Consider the following 12,720-nt stretch of genomic DNA (forward strand, 5'->3'; position numbering starts at 1 on the left):
GGGGGGGCAGGGGAAATGAGTGGGCCCAGGTCTGGGCCCGACAAGGGGTGGGTGGAGAGGAGGCCCACTCCTCCTCTCCCTCTGCTGCTGTTTCATTGGGCCAGGCCCCTTGCTCTTCCCTTCCCCCTCCCCCACCACTGCAATGGGATAGCTCCTCCCCCCACATTGGGCCTGCTCCGGGCCCCCGCTGCATCAGCCCAGGTCAGCCCTTCAGGCAGCAATGACAGAAGGTAGGAGGGGCAGGGCAAGGCCAGTGCCAGTGGCTTTGCCCCTGCAGCATCCTGACCCCGCTTTCCCTTGTTCCACTGCCACCACATCCAAGGAGCAGAGGTTGGGGTGAGACCAGCTCTGGTTGCCTCAGCCCCCCTCCATTGCATCCTCTCCACCTGCAGGGAGCAGGGCAGTGGGGGAGAGGCCAGCAGTGCTAGCCTCAATCTGCTCCCGCCACTGCCTCCGTCCCCCATTTCCCCACCATCATGGCAGTGCTCCGCCATGCTGATACCTCCTGTCCCAATGCTGTAGTCACACTCCGATTGTCTGTTTCAGCCAGCTGATCACAGTGCAAATAAGACATTATGGACAGACAGACAGATTAAGGCTTTTATACTATTAGAATGACATGATGGATATAAGAGCCTTGTCAGTAGAAGGGTGGAATTAAGATAAGGATTTAGAGCATCAGCAGTAGTAAGAAGCAGGGTTTACAGCAAGATAGACAATATACCATGACACCGGCTTATCTTCAGCCTAAAAGGCCTTGAGGTTAAGGACTGCAATTTCTCTCTACCCTCTGCTTGCCTGAGGTGAATCCAGGGGCATTCGCACATACATTTAGGACTCATTTAAAGTGTTAATCATTCATGATACAAGTAGTAACCCTGATACACATTAAAAACAACTTATGGTGCAATAACGTATCAAACAAGCCACAAAGCTATTCTACATATGTTGTGTAATGTCTTTGTGGCTTGTTTGCGTCAGGTCTTAAATTAATATGTGGCATATTGTGGGCTCACTCTGATGGATTCTGATGCTTAGCTGGACATGGGGATCAGACACGGGCAGCACCAAGGCCTGGAACACAGGCATCTCCTACCTGATTAGTGGAGATCCTGGTTTTCTCCAATTAAAAAATCCCGAGTTTTCAGATTAAAAAAAAGTAACCCGAAATCCATATTTTTCTGTGATCAAAATGAACACCACTTATATAGTGGTGTTTCATTTTGATTCTGGAAAAATATGGTTTTCGGGTTACTTTTTTTAATCAGAAAATTAGGGATTTTTTTTTTAGATCAGGGAAAACCAGGATCCTTTTTTTAAATCAGGATCCTTGCTGATCAGTGTGATCCTAACTATCCCTACAGCCACAACCCAAATCTCCCATTCAGAACAAACCCAAAACAGAAATAAAAGGCATACCTTACCACCCCTGCAGACTGCTTCCTACAGCACTTCTCCTCTAATGAGGATCTCAGCCAGCCCAATCTCTTAGTCCTGTACTCTGGATTATATGGTCCCTGACTCCTCCCATTCTTGTCACCTGTCCTGGCTCTCTGGAAAACAGGGCCAGGGTGCTGCCCATTATTCAAATCGACCATGAGGGTACTCGGTCCCTTCCTTCCCTGCTCAGAACCCTGCAGCTCAAGTTTTTGTAAGCAGCATCCTCCCCCACCCACCTCCTGGACCGGCTCCTGCTTCCTTCCAGTAACAAGGGCAGGGATTCCCTGCTACACTCTGCCCTGTGCGGCCTGGTGCACCGGCAGCTTTAAAGAGTGCACTTGTTGCTGGGCTGCAGCCATGCTTTATAAAACGTCCTGAGCACTTGAACCCAGAAAGTGGGGAGAGGATTAGTGGGCTCTGGCTCGTGGCCCCTGGGGAGTTCTAAAGAGTGAGCTGAGGCAGCTTCCCGGGCTCCCCATGCAGGACTTTGAACCCCACATCCTGCAGCTCTGGGTGCTGGGGATCACGGGGTGTTAAGACAACCAGCTGATTGCTGGGCTGGCCCTGACAGCCACAGTCCTGGAGGCTGGACCCAGCAATCAGCTGCTTGCCAGCTGGCTGGCCCTGTGGCTCTATGATCCTAGGTTCCCCCTAGGCTAGCAAGTAGTAATGGTGTGATTTGGATCTAATCCTACCATTCATGTCTGGCATGATGGGCGGTGTGATTGTTGGGATTGGAGATCAGCTACCATCATGCCATTCAATAAATGTGTGTGTGCCAGAGGCCACAGAACCTTAGAAACGTAGGGCTGGAGGGGACATCTGGAGGTCATCGAGTCCAGTCCCCTGCTCAAGGTAAGCTCAACTCTATCCAAACCACTCAAATCAAATCTGTGTCTAACCTATTTCTAAACCTACACAATGAAGCCTGCTGCACAGCTGCAGGGCACTTTGCCCAAAGACACCAAAAGCTCCCTGACCTGCCACAAGTAAAGTTGTGGGGGACAAGTGCTGTCAGGCTCCTACTGCGGCTGCATCCAGTGGGCATCCAAGCCTCCCCTCTTCATGTGTCCTGCTGAAGGGAGAATGCTTCACAGCCCTAGGTATGCTCCGGACCACGGACAGAATTTAGGAGCAGCAGCAGCAGCTTTGATGAGACCAGACCAGGACACTGCCGGCACATGGTGGGCCACCTTTGCACGGCTGGGCTCTATCAGCAGCCCCCAAGCATCACCCAGCAGCTTATTCCAGAGAGTGGCAGTGAGAGCCTCATTCAGCCCTGTCCTCCACATGGCCTCCAGCTCTGTAGCACCCTTTCTCTCTGCCTCCTTGTGCTGCACAGTGCCAACCTACTGGCTTCCACAGTACCATGAGCTGAGCTGCTTATGCGCCCTTGCAGAGTTCAGGATTCTCACTCAGCCCCTCGCTGTGACCAGCCTCGGGATGGCCTTAGGGAGACTGGCCTTGAAACCAGTTTTCAGGTGCTGTATGGGCAGCCAGAGCAGCCGTGGGTGCCTAGTCACAAGCAGGGGCCATCAAGGGGCTCATCCCGAAGTGCGGGAGCCGCACTCATCAACACTCAGGGGTTTGGTGGGAAGCTGAGGTCAAGGAGGAGAACCGCTTCTGGGGGCAAGGGTGATATGGAAACACTCGAACAGGACTGCAGGGGAGGCAGAGATGATTGAGACAAACACTGCCGGGTAGCCGAAGAGACTGTACTTGGTGTGGACTCTGGTATGCTGGCAACAGCTCCTGCCTTTCCTGAGTCTGAATGGTGGGAGCTGCTGGCAGTAGACAGAAAGTAGAGGGAAAAGTTGGTGTTTTAATTCTTCTGGAATAAGACTAAGCACTAAGACGAGGGGGGAAACATCCACTCCCACCTCTGCACTTAATGACGGAAATGGGCCAATGATTCTTGTCCACCAATGAGTAACGAGTGCATACAGTAAGGCAGCTTTCCTGGGGAAGCCTCAGAGTAGATGCCTGGCTTTCATGTCACACTGGTGTTGCAGTCTCTGACTCTGTTGCAGATACTCCTTATGATTTATCGTTTGGCTCATTCACATGCAGGAGTCTGTTAGAAACTCTTTCCCTCCTCTCCCAGAATCATAGAAAATGAGGGTTGGAAGGGACCTCAGGAGGTCACCTAGTCCAACTCCTGCTCAAAGCAGGACCAGCCCCAACTAGATCATCCCAGCCAAAGCTTTGTCTAGACGAGTTTGGAAAGCCTGCAAGGATGGAGCTTTCACCACTGCTCTGGGTAACCTGTTCAACTGCTTTATTACCCTCCTAGAGAGACAATTCTTCCTAATATCGAACATAACCTTCCCTTGCTGCAACTTGAGGCCATTGCTCCTTGTTCTGCCATCTGCCACCACTGAGAAAACTCTGGATCCATCCTCTTTGGAAACACCTTTCAGATAGTTGAAGGCTTCTATTAAATTCCCTCTTAGTCTTCTCTTTTCTAGACTAAATAGGCCCAGTTCCCTCAACCTCTCCTCAGAAGTCATGTTCCCCAGCCCCCAACCCATTTTTGTTGTTCTTCGCTGCACTGTCTCCAATTTGTCCACACCCTTTCTGTAGTGGAGGGCCCCAAAACTGAACAGAGTACTCCAGATGTGGTCATACTGGTGCTGAATAGAGGAAAATCACTTCCCCGGACCTGCTGGCAACCCACCTACCAATGCAGCCCGGTATGCCACAAGCCTTCTTTGCAACAAGGGTGCACTCTTGGTCCATATTCAGCTAATTGCCCACTGTAACCCCCAGGTCTTTTTCTGCAGAGCTGCTGTCTAACCAGTCAGCCCCCAGCCTGTATCAGTGCAGGGGATCGTTCTGTCCAAAGTGCAGGACTTTGCACTTCTTCTTGTTGAACCTCATGAGATTTGTTTTGGCCCAATCCTCCAACTTGTCTAGGTCACTCTGAAGCCTAACCCTACCCTCTAGTGTATCTACCACTCCCTCCAACTCAGTGCCATCTGCAAACTTGCTGAGGGTGCAAGTTTGCACCCTCCTCCAGTTTCACCAAGGATCACATTAAGTGACTGCACAGGTCTCACTTCACACTATGAAGATGATCATCCTGGAAATATGGGGAGAGCTAGGTTTCATCTTCCCTGCATTCTGATTCCGCCATGTTCTTGTTAATGCTAAACACGGCAGGTCTCCCTCTCCCAGCTAAATGCAAGACAAACAGTCAGACACACAGGCCATGTCTACACCAGATGCTTACTGAGCAGTAGCCTGTTCCTACTGCACAGTAGCATCCCCGGGCACTAACCATGACGTGACGCTATGACACAGTAATGAGCTACGGTCCAGTAAGTCTCACTAAGCAACCGTGCCAGGATGCTACTGCGCAGACATTAATACTTGGTAATGCAGGTAGTAAATGACTGGTCAGCAACAACTGCACAGTCACCATCTTTTGTAGACATGGTCACAGAGAAGCTGTTTTGGAGTTCTGATTTTGTATATGTGGAAAAGCATTTGGAAGAAACACATTGCCTGGTTTTATTAGTTGATCAGGTAGTGTTAGATGGGGATTGGTAGCTGGTCACACAAAAATTCCTAACCCTGACAAGTACCACCGAACCCTGTATTTTTATGCCATGGGAAGTTTTATTGTTTTCATCTGGATCCCTGTTCCAGTAGTTCTACTTGGTTTTAAACATCTGACATTGAAAATGAAGTCATACTTCCATGCCAGTCTCTTCCTCCTTTTTCAAAATGGAACTGTTTTTTAAAAAGCTGACTAATAAAAATACGTTGCATTTGTGTCCTTTGCTGCTTCTGCATAATGAATAAAGAAAGCTTGAAATGCCTGGTAGGCGGGCTGTGTTTTAAGTACCTTTATCTACGTATGTTTTAAATTAGAAATTCAAGTCTTGTTTCTCCTGTTTTCACAGAAGAGTCTTAGGCGGACTGCTGAAGTACAAGAATCTGACATCAGAGGTGCCTTGGAGATGAAAGCTGACTGGCTGAGATAGGAAGTGACTTTTATTCAGATTGTTTAAAGCTGTTCAGCGCCTTTGTCTCTGTTAACAGCTCTAACTCAAATATCTAACAAAAGCTTTGCAAACATGCATCTTGTAAGATTTGACGTGACATTCTGTAGGAAAGCCCATAAACCACATCTCTGAAACCTCAGCTCCAAAGGAAACTAGATTTGCCATTTCTAAGGCAAAAGAAATAGATGAAAGGCTTCCCTGGCTCCTTTACTCATGTAAAGATGCAAAAACAAGTTGCAAACTATCTTTGCTCTGAAGGTCACCTTTAATAACTGTGTGCGTTATCCTCTAGTAGATCCTCTAAGGGGGTGGTGAGGAGAGCCCGTCACAAGAAAACGACATCTTGATTTCTGGCCTCAAGTGGAGAGGTTGTCAGGGAATCTGATCAAAATGCAAGTACCACTGTGATCTCCGGAAGGAGCCTGAATCCTTAGGACCAGGTTGTGTCACTGCTTTCTAAACAAGTGACCCAGAGGATATTTGGATCTCAAACAGCTGTCCCCTGTACCACTCTGGATTGAGGGGGCTCTTTAATACTAGTGCCTTGAGTAGGCAGGATCTCCATCCAGGCAGATGCTTGGGAAGTGTTATGGTTCCCGTGCAAACCTTTTATAGAAGGACAGGTTATTGCAAGTTAAAAACAAAAATCTCAGTCATTTTCACTAACTTGTCTGTACGCCATGAACGTGGTCAAATCACGATGCCGGTGGAATTGTAACCTACATTTTAGGCTGTGTCGAGCCCTGGCCAGGGGGACTATATTATGATGTATAGGTGCCTGTACAGGAAAGGGGTTTGATACTATGCTAATGAATACAGGGGTGTGCTGTATCTTGTACATGTGTTCTGTCAGCATTCACCCACCTGTGACTAGTGTACAAAGAGCACAGCATACACAAAGAAAAACCACAGGCTTTTCTGTCACAAAGACAGATTTTTTACTCTGCAAGAGGCAGTACTTTCCCCTCACATTAGCCCAAAAGCTTGTCTGCTACAAGGTATTAACACAAACCACATCCCCCAGGCCTGCACAATATTCCCCACCACTATCGCAGTTTTGTTGGGCTGGGACCAGCGGTGGTGGCAGCTGGGGGCCCCCGCTGCCCAGGCTGCCTAGAAGGGCAGTCCAGCCGCAGAGCTGCCCCAGCCCCACTGCCTGCCCAGGGGGTGGCAGGATGAGCCATGGCCAGGCGGCGGATCGGCCAGGCAGGACCAAGGGAGCTGCCCTGGGCCAGACAAAACCCCTCATTGGGCCACATTTGGCCCACGGGACATACTTTGCCCAGCCCTGCTAGACTCTCTCCTCCTGAATCCCCCACAGGGCTCTTTGTGCCTGTTGTTCAAGTTCAGTGGCATTGTAGTTGTGTCAAACATGATGAGAATTTCCTTTGTGACTTGGAAATATGAAGCAGTAGAGACGAACTAGCCCTTAGAGTAAGGAACAACCTGGCCATGACCGTGCAGGGAGTTACCATGGCCTCGATCACTGTGTTGCCAAAACTTTCTTTGAGTACATGCTGGGTGCTGGACTTAGTTGCTCATCAGATAGAGACAATGGAAACACCAGCACCATTCTCCTTGCATATCATAGTTGGCAGTCCCTCAATACGAGGAAGACAGCCTTCCAGTAAACAGGGAAATCATTGGTGAGTCCATAAATGACGGAGACGCCCAATTTAAGACCTGCATGTTTGACTGCAGATGTTGAAAATAGGTCCAGGATGAAAGAGCGGATACTGGTGATGTTGGGTCCCAGCACTTTCCTTTCGTCTCTCTTGTCCATCTGCCTCCACACTGAGGCGATGTTCCTTAAAATAACTGATTTGCGCACGTAGCTCCTTCTACTGTACATATTTGGGGGCTTGAACCAAAGCTCACTGGGGCCAGTAGCAAACTCCACCTTGCAGAAACAAGAGGCAGACCCATGTAACCCAAAATAATTTTATTGTTGCTGTTGTTTCTGATACAAAAAGGGATTCCACAAAGAGCCGGCTCTCTCTGTGGGGCAAGGTGGCACAGCTTCTGTACGGGATGTGCCCAACGCTTCCAAAAAAAAAAAAAAAACAACCAGCAAGAAATGTCAATAAAACAATCACCACACCAGACTGGAAGGAAGGAAAACATTTCACTTTTTCATTTGACACGTTTGGCTCAACACACACACACACAAAACCCCACCTCTGAGCATTTATTATTATTATTATTATTATTTTTTAAAAAGCACCTTTTGGTAAAAAAAAAACCAAAACAAAAAAAAAACCAAAATAAAGAAGGCCACCCATCATGTCATGAGGTCTGGTACTCTTGCAAAATCCAGCTTGTGTGGTTTGAAGCTGCATTAAGCAAAAGAGTTTTCAAGTTTGATATTAGCCACGATACAGTATATGTACACTTCCCCTCCACTCCGTGTGGTGGCAGCTTACCAGGAAAAAATAAAACAACCCCCCCTTCCCCAAAGTACCAAAAAAGCTACTGGAATATGCACTCCTCACAACAATGATCAATCATAACATTGGTGGTTATACATAAATATGAAAGGGTGGATACAGTGCAGTAACCCTGACAATTCAATACCAGCACCAGCTTCTGAGAGCTGAAAGCACCTTAGATTTGGGGAACTGTCTATCAGGTAGTCTTGTGTGTTACCAGAGTGAATTAGCACCTTTATTTCCTTTGCTGATGCACAGTGTTGATGCAGAACCAAAACTGGAGTTTCATGCAAAACTAGGAAGTGGCATTCTAGAAAACAGCTGCATGAAATATAGCCCACTGGACAGGAAGCAAAGCCTGCCTGTACAAGCCTGATACAGATTCACTGAAACCAGATTGTCCAGACTCTTTTTAGTGCATCTAGTTGGTCTGCATTGACCAGAGATTTAGTATTTATGGCATCAGCTTGGCCTGACCAAGTTCCAATAAGCAGCCAAAGCTGAACGGAGTCCAGACCTGCACTTTGAACAAAGCCTACTGACTCCAGGCACAGACCTGTAGCACTAGGGGTGACTGAACTTGGACAGCTAAAAGCGGAGGCACTCAGAATCAAGGACCGTTTAGACAATGGGGACCTGACTGGCTGTGTCTTTTCCCACCTGCTTTCAAGACAGCAAGGTCACTTTAGCCCTCTGCTCCCACCCATAGGAACCTCTCGGAGAACCTGGAAACACACTGCCAGTGGCGTCCAGCAAATCTGTGTCCCGCAACAGGGTGAATAATTTCCCTCGGGTAATGCAAAGCTGCCTCTTTCCAGCTCAGGAAGGGCCTATGTGTGCTAGGCCCAGACTTACTACATCCTTTTGGATCATTTACAGTTTTTGTTCAAGCAAAATCAAGCCAATTTCTTTTTACAAATTCTGCCAAAGCTGCTTGGCATCAGACTGCTGATGTAAAGACATATGTAAACACCTGGAGTTGCTGGAGCTCTTGCAAACTGCAGTCTGGGGAGAGGGTGTTAGTAGTAGGAGCTAGTATTGCACATCTTCAGAATACTGCAATATCAAAGCCCTCAGCTGGAACAAAACCCTGCAGCCCTTCATATTGGCAAGCGGGTGATGTGAGGTTTCAGATCCAAACAGCCTCTTCACTCCACATGGGGTGACAAATATTAACCCTTTTTTGTGCTGCAAAAGGGCAAAAAAGGACCATCTGGAACACAGGAGAAAAGGCAAAGGAGAGAGCGAGCAGCCACTATAGGTTTAGTAGGATTTTCCGTAGCACCATTATGACAATGCAGAGGCAAAGGGAAAACCAGATTAGTTGGAAAATGGCCCATTACGAAAGCTTCTCGAGAGTTCACTGTCAGCTCTGTCCTCAGGCCCCCCCCATATCCCGGGATGTGGAGTGGAAGGCAGCCCTTGGCCAAGGGAGACAGGAAGATTCCCCATGGTCAGCTCAGACCAGCAGTGTCTGTTGTACGGGAGACGTGTAAAGGGGATGAGTGCAAGGGAGGGAGTCCCAGATAATGGCATTTCAAACCACCAACAAGGGGTTTTCGGATTTGGCCTTTACACACAGTGACACTGTAAAGCAGAGCAGCCTCTAGCTGCCTAGGTCCGGTGCTGAACCTAGAGGCACATTTCCCATCAGTCATGTGGCGCGGCCAGCGAGATGCTGGCACAGGGGTGCAGCGAGAGAAGAGGGATTTGCTTTTAGGTGTGGATGGCAATGCTAAGAACTGTGCTGTTGGTTGGCTGGCTGGTTTGTTCTCATGATTGCTAGTAAAGCTGGAGCTGCAGCCTCATCCTGAGTGCTTGGCCAAGCTCCCCTGCTAGGTAGTTGAGGTCATTCTTGGCCTCCAGTTTCTGCAGTTCCTTTTTGCGGTACAGGGGCACACTCATAATCTCCAGCATGTAGGTGCCAGGGACTATCTTCTTGCGGCCGAGATGCAAGTAGCTGAGTCCTTCTTTTTGGTGAATGCGGAAGTAGCCATCCTCATTCCCGTGAGAGATCATATAGCGCACACGGTTCTCCAGGGGCTCCACAGCTGGCAGCAGCTCCAGGATATGCTCCTTGTGGGCCAGGTCCGAGAGGTTCAGGAACATGGGCAAGGGAGCATCAGTGTCCACACTGGCCAGATTCACTCTGCGGTCCTAGGGAAGACAACCCAGGCCACATTTGTTATTGGTACCCAGAACAGCTTATGGCGAGACATAGAAAGGCACTGATGTGAGACGGGAACCCTCACAGATCGCCTCAAAACAGCTCTAAGATGCGGGAGTGCTGGGGATCCTACACATTTCTGAAGCACTGCCCCTCCTGCTAACTTTTTCCTTAGATATCCCTAGTGCTTTGTCTGGCCCACCTGAATGAAGCCTAAGGCCTCTAACCCCTTGTTCTAGCCTTGCTGACAAATGAGGTTAACTGAACTCTACCTCTTTGAACAGCTGTGCAACTCAAGGTATTTACAGTACAGCTGAGATTCCTCAAAGGAGACTAAATACTGGGCAAAGCCCCTGCACCTTTTACAGACTTATAAATTATGAGGACAGAAAGGACCATTATGCCCCATTCTGACCTCAGGCATTACAAAGGCCACAGTATCCTTTGCCCAGGGGCCCCTGCATCGATCCCAGCCTGCCTACTTGAGAGATAACGTGTTGGAAGAGATGTCTGGTCCTGATCCACAGACCAAGTGATGGCCCCATGACCAAACGCAAGTGGTTTCATTGGTTAATAATAGTAAAACACAGATTCTCCATAGACTTAGGTTCCCAGTCTCCAACAGTACCTCCTGCAGCTGTGTCCTTCAGTTTTTATTTCAAAGGGACGGCTTATGAGCTCCAGCTGAAAAACGGTGCCCTTTGAAGCTGAAGGGAAGAGCTAAGCAGCTCATTCACAGCTATTTTCTGTGAATTAAGCGGGTTGCAGGCTACCCAGATATGAAGGGTATAGGTCTTATTGTAGTCTCACTGTTAAAAATGGACATTTATTTCTTGCCTCAACTCAACTCACGTCTGCTCCAGCCACTGGCTGCCAGAGTGGATCTCGATTCCCTGAACGTGAGTTGTGTCACTACCAAAAGGCGCCTATGCATGAGTGTGAAGGCTGCTCCGGTGTGCTGTACTTCCAGTGTGTCAGAGCAGACTCAGTGAGTCAAGTCTGCTGGAGCATGGCAATTGCTGTGCTCCAGCAGCCTCCTGGCACCTTGCTTATCAATGTCCCTGCACTTAAAAATGGCAGCGGGGGTGCCTGAATCAGCTTTAGTTCAAGCACCCCCACCAGCATTGTTAAGCACAGGGATGCTGATACAGAAGATGCTTTAATCAGGGAGGCGCTTGGAGCCGCTCTAATTAAAGTGCCACCCCTTCCCTCCACCCCCAGAGCACATGTAAAAGTGCCCAAAGAGAGTCTGAAGAGCCTTGTAAAGGGGGAATCACTGGTAGATATGCTGCCCAGTAGCTTTTCTTTTTTTCTTTATAAACTACTAAAAGGATTACACATTAAAATGTTTTTTATTCATGCTTAATATAATGAGCAGTGGTGTGGCAGGGCTGGGTGCCATCATCAAGACCTGCATGCAGAGTGTGAGTACAGCAGCCCTATCTCTGCCCCTGGGCAGAGCTGCCATTCTGGATATTTTCAGCAAAGGCCAAGTTTTGTGTGGGAGGGGACGGCTCAGTGCTGCGCAGAGCTGAGGACACAGTGCGTGTTGAAAGGCCAGGTTTATGTCTCCCTGTGAATGTGTTAGAAGGTGGGCACTCTGATTGTCTGTGTCACGCTGTGGGGTCTCAGCATCTCTTGCCCCTTATTACTATACCACGAATAGCTCTCCATTTTCTAACAGCTGAACTAACTAGGTTATAGTTTGCTTTTGAGCTGCCAGCTTAGCCAGGCATAGGTTGAGCTGATTTGGAAATGAATGAGAAGCAGCACATCCTGCGACTGACCCCCATGCCAGCAAGACTGGGGGTGCCATTCAGCTCTCTTTCTCAGCCACTCTGTTTAGGGACCTCTCTCTCTTCTCAATCTAAGCCAGAGGTGTTAAACTCATCAGGCTTTGAGGGCTGGATGAATGGCCTGGGGACAGTCTGTGGGCTGGATTAATGGTGTGGGGCCATTAGGTGACTAAATTTGGATGCCTAAATGATGCAAAAAGTCATGCCACCCTAAGCCTTGGAAGCATGCACAGAGCAGTTGTTGGGCATGCAAAAGATAGCAGGAGCTAGTCAAGGTAGCTCATGCCAGACTCGCTTGATAGCTTTCCTTAATATGATAAATGATTTTTTAGAGATGGAAAACCTAGTTCAGTGCAGTGTTTGATATGTGCCCCTGTGCTCCTGGGAAATGAGTAGTAAAGCTAGAGACGATGACTGGGATTAGTGCAAGGATTGTTGGGGGGGGGGGTCAAGAACTAGGCACGGGAAGAAAGCAATGGATTGTGGTGAAAGTGGGACTATTGGGCTGGAGGGAGGGTGAAAATGGACTCCTTAATACTTTCATTATTAGCTTTGGCCAAAAGGTAGAAGTGTGCTTATGACAATACTTAATGACACAAAGTTATGAGTCCATGGGCCAGACTGGGCTTGCAGACTGCACCCTCATGCTGGATGCAGCACGATGTGGGGGCAGTCTGATGTGGGCACTGACATTATGCTCTCCCTGGACTGGCTCCATGGTCTATGTGTACTATGTCCTAGACTGGCCCTGCACACCATGTGTAGTGTGCATCCACCCTGACCCCAAGTGCCATATGGACCCTGCGGGGATAATCCTGTGTGGACAATCCTGCAGGGACTGCATGAAGTGTATAGACAGGCAGCACCACTGATTAGAC

At 48.7% G+C, this 12,720-nt stretch overlaps 1 protein-coding gene across 1 annotated transcript in view; it reads right to left on the minus strand.

Annotated features, from left to right (window-relative positions):
- Positions 1-8,788: 8,788 nt before the first annotated feature.
- Positions 8,789-12,720, minus strand: part of FBN3 (fibrillin 3) — an 87,884-nt gene continuing 83,952 nt past the window's right edge. The window contains exon 56 of the mRNA XM_019550669.1: positions 8,789-10,036. Within this exon, the coding sequence (XP_019406214.1) occupies positions 9,662-10,036 (375 nt within the window). The 3' untranslated portion in view covers positions 8,789-9,661. The remainder of the gene's footprint in view (positions 10,037-12,720) is intronic.

Source organism: Crocodylus porosus, unplaced genomic scaffold (assembly GCF_001723895.1).
Source record: "Crocodylus porosus isolate Cpor-Errol unplaced genomic scaffold, CroPor_comp1, whole genome shotgun sequence".
NCBI lineage: Eukaryota > Metazoa > Chordata > Crocodylia > Crocodylidae > Crocodylus > Crocodylus porosus.